The 23,227-nt window shown below is 36.8% G+C and overlaps 2 protein-coding genes across 2 annotated transcripts; one reads left to right on the top strand and one right to left on the bottom strand.

Annotated features, from left to right (window-relative positions):
* Positions 1–2,866: 2,866 nt before the first annotated feature.
* LOC133841365 (serine/arginine repetitive matrix protein 1) lies at positions 2,867–15,947 on the top strand. Its single transcript, XM_062273782.1, is given in 11 exon segments — positions 2,867–2,988; positions 8,884–8,975; positions 9,207–9,388; positions 10,585–10,679; positions 10,756–10,870; positions 12,181–12,314; positions 12,375–12,753; positions 12,755–13,093; positions 13,095–13,865; positions 14,569–14,740; positions 15,643–15,947. Coding segments are annotated over 9 exon segments (2,136 nt in total). The 5' UTR covers positions 2,867–2,988; positions 8,884–8,935; the 3' UTR covers positions 14,650–14,740; positions 15,643–15,947.
* Positions 15,491–22,935, bottom strand: LOC133841364 (helicase POLQ-like). The gene is made up of 6 exons (XM_062273781.1): positions 21,648–22,935; positions 18,651–18,856; positions 17,990–18,592; positions 17,051–17,929; positions 16,331–16,465; positions 15,491–16,277 (listed from the first exon to the last, which is right to left on the bottom strand). Exons 1-6 carry the CDS (start codon positions 22,873–22,875, stop codon positions 16,179–16,181), a joined length of 3,150 nt encoding a protein of 1,049 aa, XP_062129765.1. The 5' UTR covers positions 22,876–22,935; the 3' UTR covers positions 15,491–16,178.
* Positions 22,936–23,227: the final 292 nt, after the last annotated feature.

Genomic DNA, 23,227 nt, shown 5'->3' with positions numbered 1-23,227 from the left:
AGTGTGAGTGTGTGAGTGAGTGTGAGTGTGACGGACCTTTGCGAGATGTAATACGATGCAAGTTAAAAGTATTATACCACTACTATTTCAATGTTCACAGCTGTAGTACGTGTGTAAGGAAGTTCCATTGAGAGTTGAAAGCATTTAGTATTTATAATTTATAATTTAGTATTTAGTATTATACTGCTATTTCAATGTTCACAGATGTCGTGTAAGATGTGTGTAAGAAAGTTCCATTGAGAGTTAAGAGTATATTCAGTATATCATACAGCATTATGGTATGTGTGTCAGGTCGCTAGCACTGCTATTTCAAAGTTCACATCTGTATATTTAGTATTTTATACAGCATTAAAGTATGTATGCATCGAAGTTCCGTTGGTAGTTAAAAGTATATTTAGTATATTATAGCACTACTATATCAAAGCTGACATCTGTAGTATATACAGCATTATAGTATGTGTGTAAGGAAGTAGTTGAAAGTATATTTAGTATATTACACTAGCACTGCTATTTACACTAGCACTGCTATTTCAATGTTCCCAACTGTACTATATTATACAGCAATCATAGTTCACATTAAGCAATCATAGTTCACATTTGTATATATAGTATAATCTAGTAAGAAATTTCGATTGAGAGTTGAAAGTATATTTAGTATATTATACTAGCACTGCTATTTCAACGTTCACATCTGCATATATGGTATATTAAAACATTATAGTATGTGTGTAAGGAAGTTCCATTCAGAGCTGAAACTATATTTAGTATATTATACTCGATTATAGTATGTGTGGCTGGCACTGCTATTTCAAAGTTCACAGCTGTAGTATATTATGCAGCATTATAGTATGTGTGTTAGGCAGTTCCATTGAGAGTGTTGCGACTATTATGCTCTAATTTGAATACACAGACAACAACTGACAACGACTGACGACAACGCACACACACACACACACACACAGACACACACACAGAAAATCAAATTCAACTTTCACATGCGCAGATGCAGTGCACCACTCGCCAAGTACTTTGGATTTGTGACGTAATGAAAGCACACACACACACACACACACACACAGAGAGACTGCAGACACAGCTTCAAGTCAAGTCGTTTGGCAGTTAAAAGTAAAAAAACAAAACCATAATCCGCAGTTACGGCAACCGATAACAACAACAACAACAGCAACAACAATGCAGAAAGGGGAGCAGTTGAACTAGCGGCCGATTGAAATCATTATGAGCCGCTTGAAATGCTTAACATTATTTTGCATTCAGTCAATTCGGTTTGTGTATATGAAATGGCCTAACTAAAATTTAATTGTGATCCGCACCACGCGGCGTATACGCAATAATTCATGAGCCGTTTAAGCAATTTATGTCGCTGGACAGCGTCCATTGGGTTTGCGCTCAGCTCTCTGTTACGGTTATTTTCTTGTTACTGCTGCCAGTGTGTGTGTGTGTGTGTGTGCGTATGTGTGTGTGTGTGTATTTGTGACTAATGCCAGATGGATTTGGCCTACGTTAGTTCATTAATTGAAATGCCTGTCGATGCTGTTGTTGCTGTTGCTGTTGTTATTATTATTATTGTTGTTGATTGTGGCAATTTGTTGTGTTATTGTTATTATGTCATTGCGGTCGCTGAGCAAATAAAACGGAAAGTATTTAAACAAATTAACAAATGTGAATCGTTTAGAGTGGAGCAGTTAACATAGTTAGGAAATAGCTCCAATAAATAAATAATGCAAAGCATATTCTTAAAGTTGCACAAATATATTAAGTATACGAATTTCCTGCATGCATATTTCCAGCATAAGAAACAAAAAAGTTACAGCCGAGTGTGATCGACTGTGAGATACCCGCTACGCATTCTCAAAAAATATACCGAAAAATACTGAAAATATACCAAGGAATATATTTAGTATATCGCATTGGATTGAAAATATACCGGAAACAAAATATAATAAATTGTTAATATGTTGGAAAAATACTGAAATATACCAAGTGCTATATTTGGTATATCGACATACTATTGGATTTAAAACAAATCATAGAGTACAACATTTGACAGATTCTTAAAATACTAAGAAAATCGATATATTATTACATTTAAAAAAATACCAAAGAGTACAACATATGGCATATTGTTAATATACTGAGAATACTGAAATATACCAAGGGTTATATTTGGTATATCAATATACTATTACACTTTGGTATATATTAAGTGTAATAGAGTACAAAATATACCAGATTGTCAATTAAAGCAACTAAAACCCAACTGCAGCAGCTGCCTTTTTTTTGTCATATACCTTTATTTCTTAACGCGATTAGATAATAATTGTATAGGTAACACAATTAATTTCTAATCGCAAACAAATTTTCAGAAACAATAAAGACTGTAAATAATATTGTATGCACGAAAAATCGTTTTAAGTAAAGCATATTCTAAACGTTGCAGAAATCAAGTATACGCTCTTTCTGTTTTCATATTTACAGCAAAAGCAAAAAAATAAGATTTTATCAAAATAAAAACAAAAGCAAAACAAAACCGTATGCGAACTATTGCAGAATGTTGACATAGGAAAAACTGTAACAAAACTGCTATAAAATGAAAAGCTCGAGAGCACTCTTTGAGCTCACTTGACTCTCTCAAAGTCTTGCTCTCTCGCTCTCTCTCTGTCTCTTTCGATGTTTGTCTCTCTTGTGCTTGTCTTAAGCTCTTTTTCTTGAGCCGAACGCATGCGCATGCGCCGCTGCGACGAAGCGGCAAGAAACCTGTTCCACGAGACATGCGCGAGACTGGAAACCAAATTAGCGAGCTCTGCACCAACAACAACAACAAGACAGCAAAAAGCTTCGTTTGGATTCGTAACGAAACAGCGACGACGACGACGATTTTTATGCCAACGCAAAGTTGGCCAACAGTCTGCAATTTCAGTCTGCAAACGGTGAGCCTGGTGAACGGCAGCCAAGACACGTTGGCAAACAGTAAGTGGGCGTGGCTTAAACTCTTTTTTCGAATGACGCTACGCATGCGCAGCAATCGCACAAGTGTTCACACAGTTACATATATATATGTATATATCTTTATATATATATTTATTGTGCGCTTCGCATTGTTGTGTTGTAAAAAATTATATAAAAAAGAAATAAATACAAGTGTGGCGCGCGTAACAAAAGTTTTTTGCATAAAGCGGATTGCAATCTTCCAAAAAAAAATATGTTCAACAAAGTGTTAAATGCAAAAATGCATTTTCTTAGTGAAAATTTAGTGTTGTAATAATCTTAAAAAGAAACATAAACTGATTTTGAAATGGGATTAAAACGCGAGTGTTTGTAAAATCAGCGAAAATCAACAAGAGATTTTCACAACCACGCAACAAACTGCACGAAACACTCACACACACACAAATACGTTACCATATATTGAGTATATAAATGTATATATCTCACTCTGTCTCTCTGCGTATATCTCTCTCTTTTCTCTTATATCAAAGTGCGCTTGTGTTTGTGCAGTTTATTGTAAACTATTTCTTTTTATGCAGCAAAACTAAAAAGAAACACTATAATATTATAGAAATACTGTAAAAAATACCATCATACTATTAAAATACTGTAAAATCCTGTGGATGAAAAAATACCATAATATTATAAAAATACTGTAAAATCCTGTGGATAGTTTTTACCATTTTGTGCTTGTGCTTAAGGTAAGCATATATAGTATATAGTATATTCTGCTATCAAAAGAAGTATTTATAGATGCTACTATAGCATTTGATTACCAAGTTGCCAAGCCAGCCTCTTGATCGTTCATGGCCAAATCTCTTGGCAAAACTTTGCAAAATTATCTCAAGCGTAGCTAATTATTTTCCATGTACTTGTTGTACGCTCTTATTGTTGTTGATGTTGTTGTTGTGCATTACTCGCTAAAAAACACACAAACAATTGCAATCATTTGTTTATACACACATTTCATCGGTGTTTTCTTTGTGTTGTGCCTCGTTTTTTATGTTTTTCTCTCTCTCTCTCTCTCCTCATCTGCTGTGCGCATCTTTGCCAAACAAAACTACACCGATTTTACTTTCATCATCACAGCCACAGCAACAACTTCGGTTACAACAACTTTTTGCTTTTTTCTTTTTTTTAATTTTACTTTCATCCCATTTGCGAATATCATACGCATACGTAGCTCTTCATGTATTTGGTTTAGTTCGATTTGTGTTTAATTTCGTCACTGAATTTTAAAATATGTTCACTTTGGAAGCATCTAGAAAGCTTTGCCAATTCTATATGCTGGAGTAAATTTCCTATAGTCGACAACTTCAACTTCAACTCATAACCGGAATCGACTTTATTATTAACTTAAGCGACAAACTACCAAAGAGACACTAATTGAGACTGACAATGATTTTTCCAAGCGGAAATTTTGTATTTTCACCAACGACACAAAGCTGTTTTTTTTTTTTTTTCGCAAAAGAAATTGTGCAAGTTTTAAAAGTATTCGAAATTAGTCTAAAAAGAATGGCAAATTGTACGTGAACTGAGCTAAACTCATTTGTTATATAAAACAATGCTAAATCGATGCGATAAAAATAAACTAAAACAATCAACAGCTGCACCACAAAATTCAATAGAAATCAAAAGTCATAGCATCGACCTTGAAAGAGCATCAAAATTGAAAAGATATAAAATAAAACAAACAACATGAGAGAAAAGTAACGAAAAAAAAACCGATTGACTGTGGCCCAGAGATGCTAATTTTTAGTGACAACACAGCAGACGATGCGATGCGATGCGATGATTATACGGAGTAAACCGGGGAACCGGCACCAAAAGTGAGGAGGAGGAGATGAAGATTGAGATGAAGATGAAGATCGGTGGGTAACGGTGGTCCTCTGTTAGATGAGCCAGATGAGCAACCGGTTGCAGCGACTTGAAATATAAATTAAATATTATCAAGTTAAATACGAACAAGCAAAAAAAAAAACACAAAAAGGAAAAACTATCTGGCAAAACCAGTTGCTGACGTCGACGACGACGATATATTTCAAAGAAATTTTGTGACTTTTGAGACTTGAAGATTAGAAATGGAAATGAAATCGAGAGTTAATCAAGACGAGAGCCAAACACACAGGTTCAACTTGTTGTCGAGACGAGTCGAGACGAGACACGAGACATCTTATGACCTTTGAGTAATGAATGAATAATGCACAAAAAGTACAAAATAAATTGAATAAATGTTTCTAATTGTGCATTGTTTGATTCTATCTATGTGAATGACCTTACGATATTATTCCCTCCGATTCTAAACGCCATTCATTGTCTATATTTACGTAGGCTAATCAGCTAACGTCATTTGCCAAAAAAAAAAACAGAAGAGAAAAAAAACCCCGTAGACACGCATAGATAGAATTTATTGTTAAATTATATGAAAAGCAATTCGGTTTGTCTACAAATTTGCACAAATTCAAGGAACTTGCTCTCATAAAACCCATAAGCGAACGATTAAAAACAAACGAAACATTCTAATTAAAAAACTTCCTCTGAAGTGACTTTGCTTTGCTTACCATAAGCGAATATTTCCTTTTTCCGGCTACAGTGAAATAGATGATTTGATTTAGTAACTGTGACTGTGATTGTGACTCGTTACACATGATCAATAATTGTTAAAAGACAACAGACAAAGACAGAAACAAAGACAAAGACAAAGACAATGACATCAACAACAGCGACGAAAACAACAATGATTTACCGGTATTCATGTGTTTGTAAGACGTCGTGCTTAGCCTTGAATTTGAACTTGGCTAAAACAGTTTAACAACAATACCAACAACAACAACAACAACAATTTCGATACTGTAAAGACATCGCGCACATCTCCGCTGGTGGGCAGTAAAAATAAATATTCGCTTTTTTATTATTATTTTTATATTGCCAGACAGACAACAAAATTAATGAATTAATACAAAAGCTGTGCCATAACTTTAATATGGTTTAATATGGTCATTTATCACACGATCTGACCTTAGATATTTCAAATATTGGCAGTTCAAATATGATCTTCATATTTGGAACACGATCTGCAGACGCACACACACTTTGAGGGCATTGAACAGTCAATGGATCTATTAAAAAATACTTAGAAATCAACTGACAAATGCAAATCAGGTGTCGCGATCTCAAGTGTTAACAATGAAACTAAAAATAAAATACCATTTATTATTTATTAGATGTTTAATTAAATTTATCGGTAACTGAACTGTCAAATAACAAGTGAGTGTGTTCGTGCTTGCTATCCATGTTATAAAAAGCAAAACAGTTTGATATTGCTCTTAAAATAAAAGTAATTAATATAACCGAAGAAATACTAAAATATACCGAAGGCTATCTTTTTTATATTCATTCTACCACAATCAATATATACCATGCCTGAATATGTCAGCTTGTCCAATAAATATTATAGCTCTATCTCTTTTAGTCTCTCATATCTAAGATTTGATGGTGATCAAGGGTTTGTGTATGTATGTATATGGGATGTTAGATGCCTCAGTCGGCCTGTATTATATATTTTCGTATTTCTTTTATAATACACTTTTATCCTATAGTTATCGGGCTTAAAAATCAGTTGTAGCCATTTATAAAAGTAAAAACAAAATGCAATTTGTTACTTGTTAGATTATGTTTAATAATATATATCGCTGGTCTTTATATTTCCTAAGATATACCAAATTCAAATAAAAATTACTATTTTATACCGAAGGCTATGCCTGGTATATCGATATACTGCTATATTCAAAATATACCATAATAAACTTAATGTGTATATCAGATTGTCAATAAATTTTAACTATATCTTTTTATCTTAGGTGGCTTAGATGCATTCTGCTGTTAGTATAATACACTTCTGTCCAATAGCGGGCATAAAAATCATATGTCGGAATTTATCAAGTTATAAATGAAATGCAATACGATACTTGTTATTTTATGTTGTGCGGTATTATTCTTAAAATATACCAATTTAATATACCGAAATTTTATAGAAATATACTAAAGGATATCTTTGCTATATTTATTCTACATTTGTTAAAAATTCTAAACTATACCGATGTATTCATAATACTGCAATTGTAAAAATACTAAAATATACCGAAACCTATCTTTGGTATATTCATTCAAATATTAAAATATAGCGACGGTTATCCTTGCCTTACAACATTCAAAATATACTAAAAACTAAAATGATCAGATTGTTAAAAAAAAAGTATAGATATATCTTTTTTAGTCGCTTATATTTAGATGCTGACGCTGATTAAGAATTTATATACTTTAGATGCCTTCTTCTGCCTATTAAATATATTTCTTGTATAATAAACATGAGATGTCGCGATCTATGAAATTAAAAATAAACAGCAATATGTTACTTGTTATGAGTTTGTTAAATAATATTTATAACTCGCTTATTTGCATTTATTAAACAGAACCAGTTGGAGATGCTTCACACTGTGCAGCGTAAACCAAAAGCAACACTTGATTATCGTATTTTGTCACATACGTATTTATGCATTAAGCTAAAAGCCACAAAATGTCAGAAACCGCATATTAACTCAACGCAACGCAACGCAATACAAAGAAGTACTTCAACGACAATACAACGAAAAATCGAGAAAAATACAAATACAAATCCACTTAAAATGCGCGACACACTTTAGTTTTTTTTTTTGTTTCGTTTTTTTTTTGGAGCGGGGTGTGAAACGGTGTTGGATCTTTGAACTCGACAGTGAATGAAGCGAACGATGAAGACGAAACGAAACGAAACGAAACGAATCGAAACGCCTTCGTCATACAAAATGCAGCTAACAGTGATTCCAAAATATTTTGTGCCATGAATAAAATTGAAAGGCAATGCGGAGGAGGATGAACTCGCAGACAATTCGCAAAAGTTGCGTATACGCCCCGTTCTGTGTAATCGAATTTATGGGCAATCAATAAACAATGCATCTTAAACCAGCAAAAACAATCACAAGCTGCCGAATTACATTGCTCTCGTGCACTTTTGCCATCGCATTGTCTTTCATTTGTATTCGATTCAAATTCGATTGTGCTTCCCTTTTCTCTCTCCCTCTCTCTCTCTCTCTCTGTCTTTCGATTGTTTTGCAATAAATCAACCGCAGATTGTGGAATTTGCAACCACGCCAATAGTTTGTCTATATACCACAAGCTCTTAAATGAAACCAATATAAATAATTAAAAACACTTGTGTTTTATGGCAGCTGCCAGTTTTGATTTTTTTCTTTCTTTTTCCTCTTTTTCTATTTACTATTTGCACAGGGGAAAATGAAAGTGTTGGAGCTCTGTTTGCAAAGTGTAATTGTAACTATTGTTCAGCATTCAATTTGATATAGTTATGCATTATCTACTTGTATATTAATTGGCTTTCAAGCTGCCCTTTCGCTGCGCTTTACGTAAGTGACATTGATGGCCAGCCACTAATAATTATGCAATTACTTTGTATAAAACTATATTTCAAAGAAATCACTGAAGAGAAAATGTATTTTTCTATGCAATCAACTTGAGTCTAGAACACTTTCTACAACCATATCAAGTAGCCAAGTGCCTTTCTTTTCCGTCTTTAGCTTCAACGCAAAGGCAACTCAATTAACTGCTGACAAAAAGTAACGTTAATCAACACACAAAAGAGCAGAGAAAAACTGTTCGAGTGTCCGAAATGCGTGTCGAAAATGTTAAACAAGTGAAGAACTCGCAACACCGCAAAGCATAAATCTTATTTATTTCATTTGTATTTATTTCGGGGCGTGTTTTTAGCAAATTGTATTCCTTTGTAAATTTGCATAATATTTCATGATTTATTTTTTTTTTGTCTAGCAAACTAAACGTGGAACAAGTAAGAAACAAAAGAAACTAAAGAGTCATTACCATGAAGAGGGCCAAACGTTGGCTGTTCACAACAGCAACAGGTGAGTTGAGTAAAATAAATGTTCAGGTTCAGACATACTGTAATAACTTAATGGTTGTCTGAGTCCACACAACAAACAAAGCAAATAGCTAAATGACTGCTTACTACAAAATTGCTTGTCAGTGATAAGACAAAAAACTGAAAACAGAAAACAAACTCAGCTCTGATTATGAAATGTTGTTTGGCAAAAACTTCGCATTGATGTAATTTTGATATTTCTTACTTTTTGTAGTGCTGCTACTTTGTGTGCTGGCATCGACAGATGCCGCACTGCCCTTTAAAAAGGTTTCCATTGCCAAAGCATCCGCCTCCACAACAAGCACGAGCACGACGACCACAGCAGCTCCGGATTATGACACGGACAAGGAGGAGGAGGTGCCAGCAGAAGTCCCAAGTGAGAGTGAGGATAACAAAGTGAGTCTACTATTAAGATATGTATTAATGGGGGCAACAAGTAAAGCAAATTTGTTATTGATTACTTCAACCGATTGCTGATGGTTTCTTTATTGATATCCATTCAAAATTACAAGTTTAAATATGAATTTGATTTTGGTATACACGATTTTTTTGTAAAAAACTTCAATTGAATGTTTTGTTTTGGTATTTATGTTTAAACTATTCAGCACCACAATTCAACTGAATTTTGTGTGCTAATTAAAGTTTCTTTTACTAAAATCTGAAAGGTATAGTGTTAGAATTCTAATATGAATATGAACATCTCTAATGTTATTATACTAATTTTCTTTATGAATTCTTCACTTGATAAATAAATAGTTCAAAAACAAACCTAGAATATGATCTTGAAAACAAGAGTTAATAAATTGTTAATCATTTTTAAAAAGGCAGTTCATAAAGCATTAAATTCGAAAGAAAACACAGAATAACCTTTCACATCAATTAATAAGTTCAACCACAAACACAACAAACAATTGAAGCTCGATTTATAGTAAGACATGTCAGCGAGATTTTTGGAATATCAATAGGATCACTGAAAACCATTTTGAGTGACAATTCAAATGGTCACAGTATGGAAAAATATCAAGTGTACACAAAAACGAATCATTTGATTAAAAATGAGTTCCATTATACTATTTCATCAGTAATTAAATAGACCCAACAAAAAAAGGTATTACTCCTTATTATTATTAATAATAAAAAAAAGAATAAAATAATAAGATAATAATCACCAGATTATTTGCATTAGTGAAGTGGATCATATAATTTTATGACAAATGTCGAAGACCGACCAATGAACAGCATTTTTAAGATGAGAAATTATGAAAGGGAAATCACTTCATTTAATTTTAAGTTAAGTATTCTTTCGCATAATATAATATATAATATGTTATTCATTCTGATAGTTCAAATAGTTAGTTCATATTTATTTCAATTATTAGTATGTATAACCTAAGTAGAACAGGCATTTTTTTTTTGCATATTTTGTAAAATTAAATAAAACTCTTTGTCGCAAGTGTATTGCATGTAGGGAGGACTTTTTCAAGGCGTATAAAACTAATTTAAGTGAATAAATAAATATTAATAAGGTTATAGCAACAGACTCAATACTAAAACTACTTTAAAGCTAAAATAAAATACTTTTTCTTTTACAGTCAGACAATGCGACGCTGTCGAAGAACTCCAAGTTGACGGGCATACCGCAAATTGATTATATCTGGGATCCAAATTTGCCACGAGAACTGCGAGGGTAAGAAGCCAACTCTTAAATAAAATCTATATCTTAATTTCGAATCTAACAACTATGTTAAACTCTTAATTTACAGCTACAACCTCTCAACATATCCTTTCCTGTCCACCGTGCCACCCATGGATGAGATTCATTTCAAATGCGAGGGTCTCCACGACGGTTTCTATGCCTCCATCGAGTACAAGTGCCAGGTAAGGTTCAATGTAATCTCTTTAGATTCCCGAACTCCTGTGTGCAAAGAGGATGAACAGCCACTCGAGCTAGACGAGTTGACCTTGTGCTCAAAAGCGCAACGGTTGCTTTTGGGGCATATGTAGGGGAGAAGGAGGGAAAGGAGGGGCTATTCCAATTGGTCAAGCGTCGACGTAATTCATATCCAGTAATTTCTCTTTTTTGCTGTCGACGACTTGCGGACTTGCGGCTTACGTGCCCAAACGTGAAGCCAAAAACCCAAAGCAACAGTAAAATAACAAAAGCAACAACAAGTGAAAAAAAAACTTGTCTGCATGTCGATCTTGACCTCAAAAGTTGAAATTTGTTTGCCTGGTGAAGAGACGTTCAACAGACGTCATTCACACCTCCATTTTGACATCGCGTAATTGGGTTTAGGACTCAAGACAGCCAGACAATGTAAATTCAAAATAACTTAAATTAGGATTGACTACCGAAAGGTTAAAGTTTTGCAAACCATTTGATAATTTAAATAAATAAATAAATAAATATGAAGAGCCTAATTTATCTCAATTAAATATTTAAATGTGTTTCAAGTGATTTTCGGTAGAAATAATCTAAAATCGCGCCTTTTCAATTTCTTTCGCATAATCTCATCCTTAAATATTCGATTTTTATTGTTATTTTATATTTCAATATGTGTAACATATAATATATAAAACTATGAGAAATTTTAGTAAACAAATCTAAATATACGATTTTTGCCAATTGAGAAAAGTTTTAAAGCCAAGATTTTTGTTTTTATTGAAACTTCGACAAAGATTTTTTTTACCCTGTAAGGTTTAAATATAATACAGAAATGGTTCGAAAATATTAATGTGCTCAATTGGTATATGAAAATATGAAAATTTAAATATAGCTAGTTCAAAAATTAAATACCTCCTTAAATTGTTCCTTAAATTGAGTCGAATAAAGGTAAAAAAAAGTTTAAAATTTGAGCATAAAATTATTATTATTTTTTTTTTTACAAAATTTATTAATTCATTTAAATAAAATATATTCGGTTACCTGACAGCCTAACAAGTTATACATAAGAACAACAAAAAAGGAATTTATCAAATAAGAAGTATTCAATATTTACAGCAATTTGTGTTGTAGTGATCTATAAGAAATCTATAATCAACAAGTTCTTAACTTTAATGTCGTTTAACAGTTAAAAAACGAACTTAATTTCTATATCCAAGGTATTCTTCGATAAATAATAATATTAATAATATCAATAAAATAATTATATTCCCTTTATTATATTGTTGTATTCTCTTATCTGCAGATCTATCATCATTGTGTTTATGGCATAAGACACGACTTTTTGTGCGCCAATTTCACGGCCTTCGATCAGCGAACATTCATCTGTCACTTTGCATCCGATGTGGACTGCGAGGGATCTCAAAAGTATTGGAACAGGTGAGCAGCAAAGTGAATCACACCTAACTACAACTAAGGGGAGTCTTTTTAACTGAATAGGAACGATGAGCTGTACATGGCGACGACGACAACATCGACGAGCACAAGCACAACCGAGGCACCTGCCACAGCGCCGCCAAGACGTCGCCCCACACGTCCTTATCAACGACGCCATCGCCGTCCTCTGCCCGATTACTATGAGGAAGATGATTATTACTACAATGACTATGACGATGAGGTGCCTCGCAACAAGCAGCGACCTAGATCTCGGCCACGAAAGCCGCAGCCGGACTATGACGATGAGTATGTGGAGAAGCAGCCAGCGCGACGCAATCGGAATCGGTATAGGGACGAGGAATACGACAGCGATGACGACTATGATGATCGTCGCAAGCGTCCAGGACGTCGCAAGGCGATTGCAGCAGCAGCTGGCGGACGTGGAAAGGGGAACACCGAGAAAGCCAGGACGTGTGGACGAACGTAGGAGTTTCAATGAGGATCGCACGGCGGATGAACCGCGACGTGCATCGGCGGGCAGACGTCGTGCCAATGAGAAACGCACCACGCCCTCGACTGCGGATTTGATCGACGATCTGGAGGAGATCGAGAAACCCTACGGACTGGATCAAGAGGAGGCAGCCGAGGAGCAAACGCCACAAAAGGTGAAGACAACGCCCAAGCCACTGGCCGAGTACATCACACCGAAGTCGGCTGCCTCCGTCTACTCACGTCCACGTGCTCCCCCTCGCATAGCGCGTCCGGTGCCCATCAATGAGAAGAAAAAAGTATTCCTATCCGGTGCAAAAGAATGCGGCTGCCAATGCAGCAGGCGATGCGGACGAAGAGGATTACTATCAAGAGCCGGAACAAGAGGCACAGGAGGAACCTCAGCATGAGGATGACTACGTTGAACCTCAACGCACGACGCCCCGTCGTCGCACTGTCGCCCCGCCCCGGGAGCAGAAGCAACATCCCACGCGTCCAACGCTCCGGAAGCCCGTGACAGACAAGAAGCAATTGCTCAGTCAAGACGATCAGGATTACTATGCGAATGAGGCGCCGCGTCGCAAGCGTCCGCAAGGCAACAGCAGATCCCGTGGCACGCCAGCTCCTGCGCCAACCGCAGCGGATGCCGATTTTGTGGATGATGTGGACTACGAAGAAAAACCTTTGCCAGCGCGCAATCAACGCCTGCGTCCCAAGACAGCAGCTGCTGCAGCTCCCGCAGCACGCAAACCCATCCAGCGTCCACGTCAACCCATAGTGCAACCCGAAGAGCCCGAAGCGGAGCTAGAACCCAGCAGCGAGGAACAGGAGCCAGCGCCTCCTCCGCGTCCCAGAGTCAATGCAGCCAACAACGCGCGACGCAATCAGAAGCTGGCTCAGGCAACCAGACAGCGAGCGCTGCCTACGGTGAAGACCACAGCGGCGAGCATAGTCAACGATGAGGTGGAGCAGGAGCAAGAGCCGGAGCTCGATGAACCGGAACTGGATGAGACTGATGAGCCGCTGGCGCCGGCAGCACCAGCGAAATCGCAACGCCCCGCATCGGTACGTGTGGTCAAGCGACCGTTTCTTCCCTCACGTGGGGGCAGCCCATACTTGCCGCGCGGCCTGCAGCCGGTGGGCGTGGCCGTGAGGCAGCAACAGCAGCTTTCGGGTAACAACGAAGCTACACTGCAGCTGCATCGCACCACAGAGAGCACGCCCATCGACATGGGTTCAACCATATCGGGCGTGCGTCTGCTGGAGCACGGTGCGCCGCTGTTGCGTGGCGAAGAGGCGCCACAGCCACCGCATCCACCGTCGACACATGCGCCACGCACCACGTTGCCACCGCGCAGCTCGTTGCCCACAGCGGTGACGCCAAGGCGTCCGGAACCGTTGCCGGCCAAGCTCAATTTGGATGAGCTGTATGAGAACGATTACGATGTGACGCTGAACGATGCGCTCGATCCCACGCTTAAGCCGCTTACGCCACAGCATTCACAACCGCATCAGCATCAGCCACAGCATGCCAGCTATCAGGGTCGTCCTTATGCGAGTGCGTATGCAGCGCCAGCATCTGAGAGCGGTGCCTACAATCCATTCAACAGCTATCAACAACCGCAGCAGACATCCATCTATCAGAATCATTCGCCATCATCCGCATCCGCTTTGCAGTCACCATCACAGCCACAGCATCAGCATCAGTCGCAATCCCAATCCCAGCCAGCGAGCAGCTATCATAGTGATTCCTATTTCTCATCAACAGATATACGCAGGCGGGCGATTGCAACGGCGCCGGCCTCGCGTTCACATAGACACGAATACGCTGCTACCGGAGGAGCAGTGACCCATTCCCAACTGGCTGCGCGACCCCAACAGCAATTCTACGACGACTTTGCATATTAAAAGGGAAAGGATCGCGTGATTCAAACAAAAAGGTGAAAACTCCCATCCATATCGGGGCTGCAAACTTTGAAAACAATAATAATACCCGCTATACCTGAAATGAAAATATAATAAGCAGAATAGGGCATTTCCAGCCTATAAAGTATATATATATATATATATATATATATATTCTATATATTCTTGATCAGCATTAACTACCGAGACGTTATAGGAATGTCCGTCTGTCTGTCTGTCTATCCATGTGTTCATGGATCTCAGAGATTATAAGAGATAGAGATAGAGCAGATCAGCTTGTTTTCGATTTTTGCCACACCCCCTTCTGACCCCTTAAATCAGAAAAATTTAATAGCAAACGTAACTTTAAACCTAAAGTCACAATGTTTGGTACATACTATAATAATAACAGAGTATTTATGATTACTGTTTGGGATCAGTTAAAAAATGTAGAAGTTATTCTAGAAATACTTTTTTATGACAAAAAAACGGCTACAGCAATCGAGTCCTAGTTGCTTTGGTTGACCATCTGGTATATTTTATACTCTATGATGTATTTAGAACTTATTACTATATGCCTATACCAAATATAGCCTTTGTATATTTTTAGAATATCGTTTAAATTAAAATATAATGATAGTATAAAGGTATACCAAATATAGCCTTCGGTACTTTTTATGTATTCATTTGGTATATTTTTAGAATATGGCTTTATTGCAAATGTACCAAATGTAGCCTTTGGTATTGTATTATTTTTTTTTTTTTGTATATTTTTAAACTATGGCTTTGTTGATCTTTAGTAGCGGGTAAATCACTGTCGAACACACTCGACTGTAGCTTTCATACTTCTTAAACCTTGTAAGCGGTTTGCAGCCTTTATCTCACATCCATATACATATATCCATATATATTTAATCCTGTAATTCTTCTGTTGCAGCTGCAGATGTAAATAACTTTCAAGAGAGAGAGAGAGAGAGAGAGAGCGTTCCAGGTGCCTAGGCAACATAAATACATACAATGTACTCGTACTTTTCTCAACTATCTTTTTATTTTATATATATACTACACATACATATATATTTTAGTATCTTAGCCACAGTCTACTTATACTCTTATAGTTAATGCTAAAGTTTATTCAGACCTAAGTAACACACACGCAAAACACACAACACGTTTATCTTAAAAAACTAATTAACATATCGTACATTTACATTATATAATACTCAATTCTCGTGATAGTAGCCGAGACAAAAGTAAATTACAATTTTGTCAGCTAAATTTAAAGTAAAACAACAACAAAAAACCAACCAATTTTCCCTGTGACTGCGGAAAAACAAAAAAAAAGAATTCGAAAACAAATAAAAAAAAATTAAATATTACAAAAATTGCAAGAACAACAAAAAAGTGCGCCTAATATTTAAGTAAAACAAAATAAATAAAACAAAAAACCTAAAGCCTTGCTTTTTGACTTACTTATGTGGCTGTATTTTGAGATGTCTCTTGGTTTGATAAACAATTCTTTAGCAGCTCCGTTGCCTCCTCCAGATGATCCAACTTTTTCATTAAAATTATCTAAAAATGTAACAAGTTATAAGAACTTTCTGTACAGTAAAGGCAATACAAACCTTGGCTGCTGAAATCATTTCAGTGGCCACTTTGACGGACATGAATTCCACAGATTTTGCCAGCGTTATGGGTCGGGCTTTGGCCACATCCTCAATAGTTCTGAAACCTTGGGCATACAGCTGCTTAGCGCGATTCTAAAGCATACAAAGAAATTATAAATTATTATTGATAAATGATTTATTACATACAAGATATCAGATGAATAAACTTATAAAATTAAGAAATATTTAAATTTTTAAACGATAAAATTTGGACAGATTCTAATAACTATTAAAAAAGCTACAGTCGAGTGTACTCGAAATAAACCATATAGTGCAAAATATACCAATATATTTATATATGTATGTATATATATAATGTTTATATCCTTTTACCCTATGCATACCGGGTATAAAAAGCTAAGGAGATTTTATTTGACAGCCAGGAACAGCCGAGTTCGAAAAAGATTGTAAATTCTTAAAAACTCTAAAAATTATCGGGTTTCTGTGACAGGGCTGAAATTTTCCAGCGGAATTTCTGCTAGCGGAATCAATTCCATTAGCGATTTGTGTGGCACAATTTAAAAATTGTAAACAAACCTGATATTTATCTACTCAAAAGCTAAGGAAATAAAATATGCTACAAAAATTTTCAGGTTTATGTGGCAGCGCTAAAATTTTCAAGCGGAATCAATTCCGCAATTTAAAAACTGTAAACAAATAGGATATTTATCTACTCACAATTTTAACTGCTGGCAATTCGAGAAGCGGCTCCAACTCCAACGTGCCACAACGATCTATTTTATGATTGATGCGCTCAAACAGAGGTTTATAGCACCAGAACTCATCAATCTGCTCACAGAGACGCACAATGGCACTTGCCGCAGCCGTTGACTGGCTGATCAGATGCTGCAACGTGCCTCGCTCGATGTTGTACTTATTTGCCACTTCAGGCAGTGGCAGCAGGTCCAAGACATCGGTAAGAATGAGAACTTTGTAGAGACGATTCAATTGCAGCGACAATGGTCCTTGCACAGACTGCGTTTTGGCCAAGCGCGCAGCGTGAGCTTCTGTGAAGCCGAGTTGAGCAAACAGAGCGTGAGTCTTTGCTGTGTGAGTTGTGTATTCGCGGAAGAGTATCGTGGCATCGGCTGGAAACAATTCATCACCGCGCTCATTCGAATTGAAACAGACAACCAAATACAATAGATGCATGTAGCTAGATAGGATCAGACGTTGCTGAGCTTGCTGCAGCTCATTGTGTATGGCAAAGGCACGCTTGTAATCGATGCCCGCCTTGAAGGCGGCACAACCGATGCTCGTCAACTGGAATCGTGTGGACTGACTAATGAGCAGACGACGATTTAGTGACGCGGCGTGACTGCTCGACTGATTGATGTCTTGTGTGGTCATTATATCTGAACAATTCGACTTTGGTGCACTATCTTTGAGTTTAAGCACTTTGTTCTTAAACATATCGCGCAGTATGCGCAGCACAAGATCATCGACAGCCACCTCAAGGGCACCAGCCTGCACTGCCAGCAGTGTGCTGTTCACCAGACGATTGAGATCTCGACGACAATCCGCGAGGTTCAGTCCAATAACACTCAGTATTAAAGTCTGCAAAAATATGCAAGGATTTATTAACAATCAAAATCGAAGTAAATTCATTGCACTCACCTGCAAACCGGTGGCCTCTTGTTGCTCCAACGAACTCAACGCTTTGTCCATGGGCGAGAAGAGCATTTCACCCACTTTCAAGTTGTCTTTGTTCTGCGTGATGAGAATACTTTCGCCCGCATCCCCCAAGCCAGCGCGACCAGCGCGTCCAACCATTTGTTTGTATTTGCACAGCGTCATGAACTCTTGACCCACATAAGGAGCGCGTATAATCACACGCTTGGCAGGCAGATTGACACCAGCAGCTAGCGTGGATGTGCAGCAAATCACTGTGATGACTCCAAAGCGATACGCAGTCTCAATGAACTTGCGCTCGTCGGTTGTGAGTCCCGAGTGATGATAGGCAATGCCATAGGGCAGCGTTTTGGCCAACACAGGACTAAGAACGCCACAAATATTGTCCAGTGCATTCATGAGATCGACTTTCTCGCTCTGACGATGCTCAAAGAACTTTTGCTTTGACACAATGCGACTTAAAAGCAACGCGACATTCTCGCAATTCTTACGAGACGAACAAAAGACAAGGCAGCAATTTTCTGGTGCACACTCGCTGACCAGGCCAGCTAAGTGATCCGGATCAGCACGCTCCACAGCTGGACTATACTGTTAAAAAAAAAATGTTAAATTATCAGTTAGTTATTATGCATTATTTGTGACTCACATTGAAGTTGACGCTCCGCGTGGGCACAAAGATCTCCTCCATCGTTTGGCCAGCTGAATTGATCTGCAGAATGTCCTTGCCACATTTGATGTATTCCTTCAACTCCACTGGACGAAAGCCGCGTGTATAAACATCGGCATTTAGGAACATTGAGATCTCGTTTAGATTTCCAATAGTTGCACTCATGCCCACAATTTGTATGTTGGCTAAAAGAAGATAAAAAGTTTCATATAAGTTATTGCGTTTACTGGCAAATCTAAAACATTCAACTAAAACTTCAGACTTGTAATTAGAATTTGTAGAGTTTGAACCTTTACTGGTTTAATCAATGAGTCAGTCAATGAAACCGATGAGAATTGTCGTTGATTGCGTACTTAAGAAAGAATGAAATTAACTGCAATATGCACTTAAAAATACGCTTACACCTATTTTATCCGGAAGTACTGTAACTTTTGAAGGTCACTCGATTTTTAGTGTGCTGATAAATTATGTAACTTAATAACTATTGTGAAACTTATAAAAAAATTCGATCATAAAATTTTATTTTAATTAATAACAGTCATTGTGAACATTACTGGAATAGAATGCATTTAGGTAAAACAATGAATGCGATGATAATGGCTTCGAAGAACTGCAATTATGCAGTTATCTGGGATACTTAATTAAGTGCAATTAGTGATATTGCATATATTTTAATGCATACTGTAATGCAAACGTAAACAAGTAAGAAAGCTACAGTCGAGGGTACTCGACTGTGAGATACCCCCCTACCTATTTTGAATAAAAGAAATGTATTTTGCGGTATTTTTCTCAAAATATACCGAATATATTACACAAATACTAAAAATATACTAAATGGAATATTTGGTATATCGATATAGTACCAGACTCAAAATATACCACAGACGTCACAATATACTAGATTGTCAGCCAAAGCAACTAAGACCCCTAGTAAGTAGGCGTTTTTTTTGCCCATACAAAAGTATGTCTTTAATAACTTCGACAATTTTTATCTGATCGCAACCAAATAAGGAATCAAACTACTATAGTTATTACTATATATACCAAAATTCGTAACTCTAGCTTTAAAATTACGCTTGTTATTCGATTTTTTTGATTTGCAGGGGCGTAAGGGGGCGTGGCAAAAATTTGAAACAAATTTGATCTGCGTGCAAATATAACAAATGCTGTCGAAAAAAAAAATTATAGCTCTATGTCTTATAGTCTCTGAGATCTAGGTGTTCACACAGACGGACATGGCTATATCGTCTCGGCTGTTGACGCTGATCAAGAATATATAGACTTTATAGGGTCGGAGATGCCTCGTTCTACCTGTTACATACATTTCCTGCCGGCACAAAGTTATAATACCCTTCTACCCCATGGGTAGCGGGTATAAAACGATTCAAAGGTTAGGATATATAGTATTACTCTGGCATAATAATTGTACAGCACTTGTGTAAAACTGATCTACGCATATGGGCATTTCCCAAAGTCGCGAACGTACGTTCGTACGAGATAAATTAAAAAATAAAATCGAAAACAAACGTTTCCTGAAACTTTTTTTTTACTCTTCGATAGCATTTGTTTAGCTCTTTGGTTAGTGTAAATTATGGGGCTTATCGATTTTTAATTTTCATAATATTGTCAAAAAACATGCGGTCGCGAACGTACGCAAAATGGAAGTCGACTTTGGCTTAATACAGTAAAATGCAAAACTCTGCGAATTGAGACGGAATATTTTAAAGAAATAACTTTACTTTTAAAGTAGAATCATGTAGCTTTCTATTAAGTCTACTCCCAAGAAAATATCTCCATTTATTTATTTTTAATTTAATTAAGTTCCGGTCGCGAACGTACGGTCGCGAACGTACGATTTTTCCATGTTGTTTTATTTATTAAATTTTTATTTTAACCACAACTTTTTTTTATTAATAACTTCATATTTCATAAATCAAACGGATTTAACTCCATTTAAGGTGTCTAATAACATTTAAAAGCAAAAAAAATAAATTTTTATTAAATATGAAATATGTACTGAAATTTATTAATAGCAAGAAAAATATGTAATAAATAATAAGTAATAACTAACAAGTAATAAGTAACTGCAAACGACATAGTTTTCAAAAACAAAAACAAAAAAAAATTTTTTTTTTTTAAATCCATGCGACGCTAGTGAAAATCGACATATGCTTATAGGTAAGGTCGCGAACGTACGCTACTTTGACAATCAATAAAAAAAGATTGGTTTGAGTAACCCCAACGATTTTTTATATTTAAAATATATATACCAAAATAACTTAACACGCGAAGTTTCATCCACCTGCTTGCCCTTAATGCGAAGCAATTACAATAAAATGATGTTTTCGGTCGCGAACGTACGATTTGAACATAGATAAGAAGCAAAATAAAAATTAACAGTTAATTGAACATTTTTTCGCTCACTTTGCATTTTTATCTTATTATTGGATTGCTATTAAGAAATTTGGTAGAAAAAGAGCAAACATATCATATGTTTTCTTTGTGAAATAATAAAACATAAAAATGCATACAAAAGGAGCTAAAAGTGAAAAAATTACATTTTTTCAGTTTGCAGGGAAATTTTTTTATAAAAACAACGGACATATGCTACGGAGCCATTGTATTATGAAAATTTGGATATTTCTTTATGACATTATACAAAAAAATACGTTGAATGTGAAGATTTTTTTTTCGGTCGTGGTTTACCATTTTTTGGGAATTGCCCATATATAAGAAAAAACTCTTCACTCCATGTGGTAAAATGTTCCCTGCGTAAAAAAAAAATTACCTGTGTATGATAAGTATGTAAGGACCTATACTATATAAGACCTATCCGCAGGTATTAAAAAAGGAAACCAAGGAAGGTGACTAAATATTAGTTCTAAGAAAACATAAAAAGGAAACAATGCACTAGCAATAAACTTAAGCCGTTGTCAAGTGACCTTTTTAAGAGACAATCCTCATGCCTTTACATACCATTCAAGAACATCACCTTAGTGAGAAATGCTTCGAGTGTGGCGCCACGTCCACGTTCGCCAATCAAATGCAGCTCATCCACCACAACCAGCCCAATCTCATGTGGTCGCTCTGCATCTATCAAGCTGTCCATAAGCACAGCACCTTTCTCAATCGATGCAATGAACAAACATCGACGCTTGCGTTGCGGCTGTGGCGGACACTTTCCTTTCCCCGCTGTATACTCGTCCACAATGAAGTCCATGGCAATGGCAAACGGTGACATGGCACTAACCTTCTCCTGCACTATGGACACATATGGGAGGATAAACAGCACGTTACGTTCCCGGCACAGAATCTCACGCAACATTAGAATTTCGGCAACCAACGTTTTGCCGCCACTCGTGGGAAGTGCATAAATCAGATTCTTTCGCTGCTTTATCGCCGGTAGATTGAGGCATTCTTGTTGCCATTCATATAAGCTGTCGATGCCTTTGTGCTCGAATATTAGCCTCTTCACCTTATCTGGCAATCCATAGAAACTGCCCTTGGATGGAAAACTATCGTTGAGCTGCTGCTGCTGCTTTGTGCTCTCAAATTCAGCAAAAGCTTGAGTCTGCCAGTCCAAAGGATCGAGCTCTGCAAGTTCATTATTACATTGACTTGCCATGATCGTGCGACTTTTTAAAGCTTCGTATGTTTCGTATTGTGTGCCATGAACAATCCCATCGAGTATTGATTTTGATAGAAATGACATCGATTGGGACAACGACACATTTGGTGATTTTAGCAAAGGCATTGCATCCAAAAACATTTGCGTATTTTGCACTTCGGTAAAATCATCAGCATCGTAGAAAATGTCCTTGACTTCGGCTGCTGTCAAATCGGTTATGTTAATTTCATTAAAACTGTTCTCAATCACGTTGTTGGGAACAGTTGCATTCCTGGTTTGAGTTGCACTGTGTAGCGACATGTCACCAAAGAGACTATCGTCGGAGTCATTTTGAAATAATTTACAATTTGTTTGGCTGCTAAATGGAGCCGAAACAACACCATCTTGTCCACTAAACACTTCCTCCAGATTGACATGGCTAAAGAAGCTGGCATCGTTCTCCGGCCAAAATATACTTTCACTTAATGGCCTCGCGTCTGTAGTTTTCTTTGTCGATTGCACTTGTTCACTACGAATTCGCTTTGCATGTTTATTGTACAATGGTGTTAACTTTTCATTTGTTTGCTTTCGCGACATAATGTGCAACGAATTGTCAATTCAACAACAACGCGCCAAAACTACATAAAACAGCTGATGATCTGAATTTGCATGTAGATATGCCAGGGCTACATATCATCAAATCCAGTTGCGGTTTGTGATCAACTGGGCACACTAGTCGTTTCAAACCCGAATTGTACTTCAAGTGCAACTATAGTTTGTGTAAAGTTGGTGATTATTTGTTCATGCAAATATTTACAAATATGTAGTTGCAGTTATTAAACTATTTTTTTGATATCCTCGATTCCAATTAAAAAACATTACATCAATAAACTTGGCGGTAGATTTGAAATCAAAAATCCTAGAAAATAATAGCAGTTGGTCACACTAG

Source organism: Drosophila sulfurigaster, chromosome 3 (genome assembly GCF_023558435.1).
Source record: "Drosophila sulfurigaster albostrigata strain 15112-1811.04 chromosome 3, ASM2355843v2, whole genome shotgun sequence".
Classification (NCBI taxonomy): Eukaryota; Metazoa; Arthropoda; class Insecta; order Diptera; family Drosophilidae; genus Drosophila; species Drosophila sulfurigaster.
This window is presented reverse-complemented; position numbering and strand designations above follow the sequence as displayed.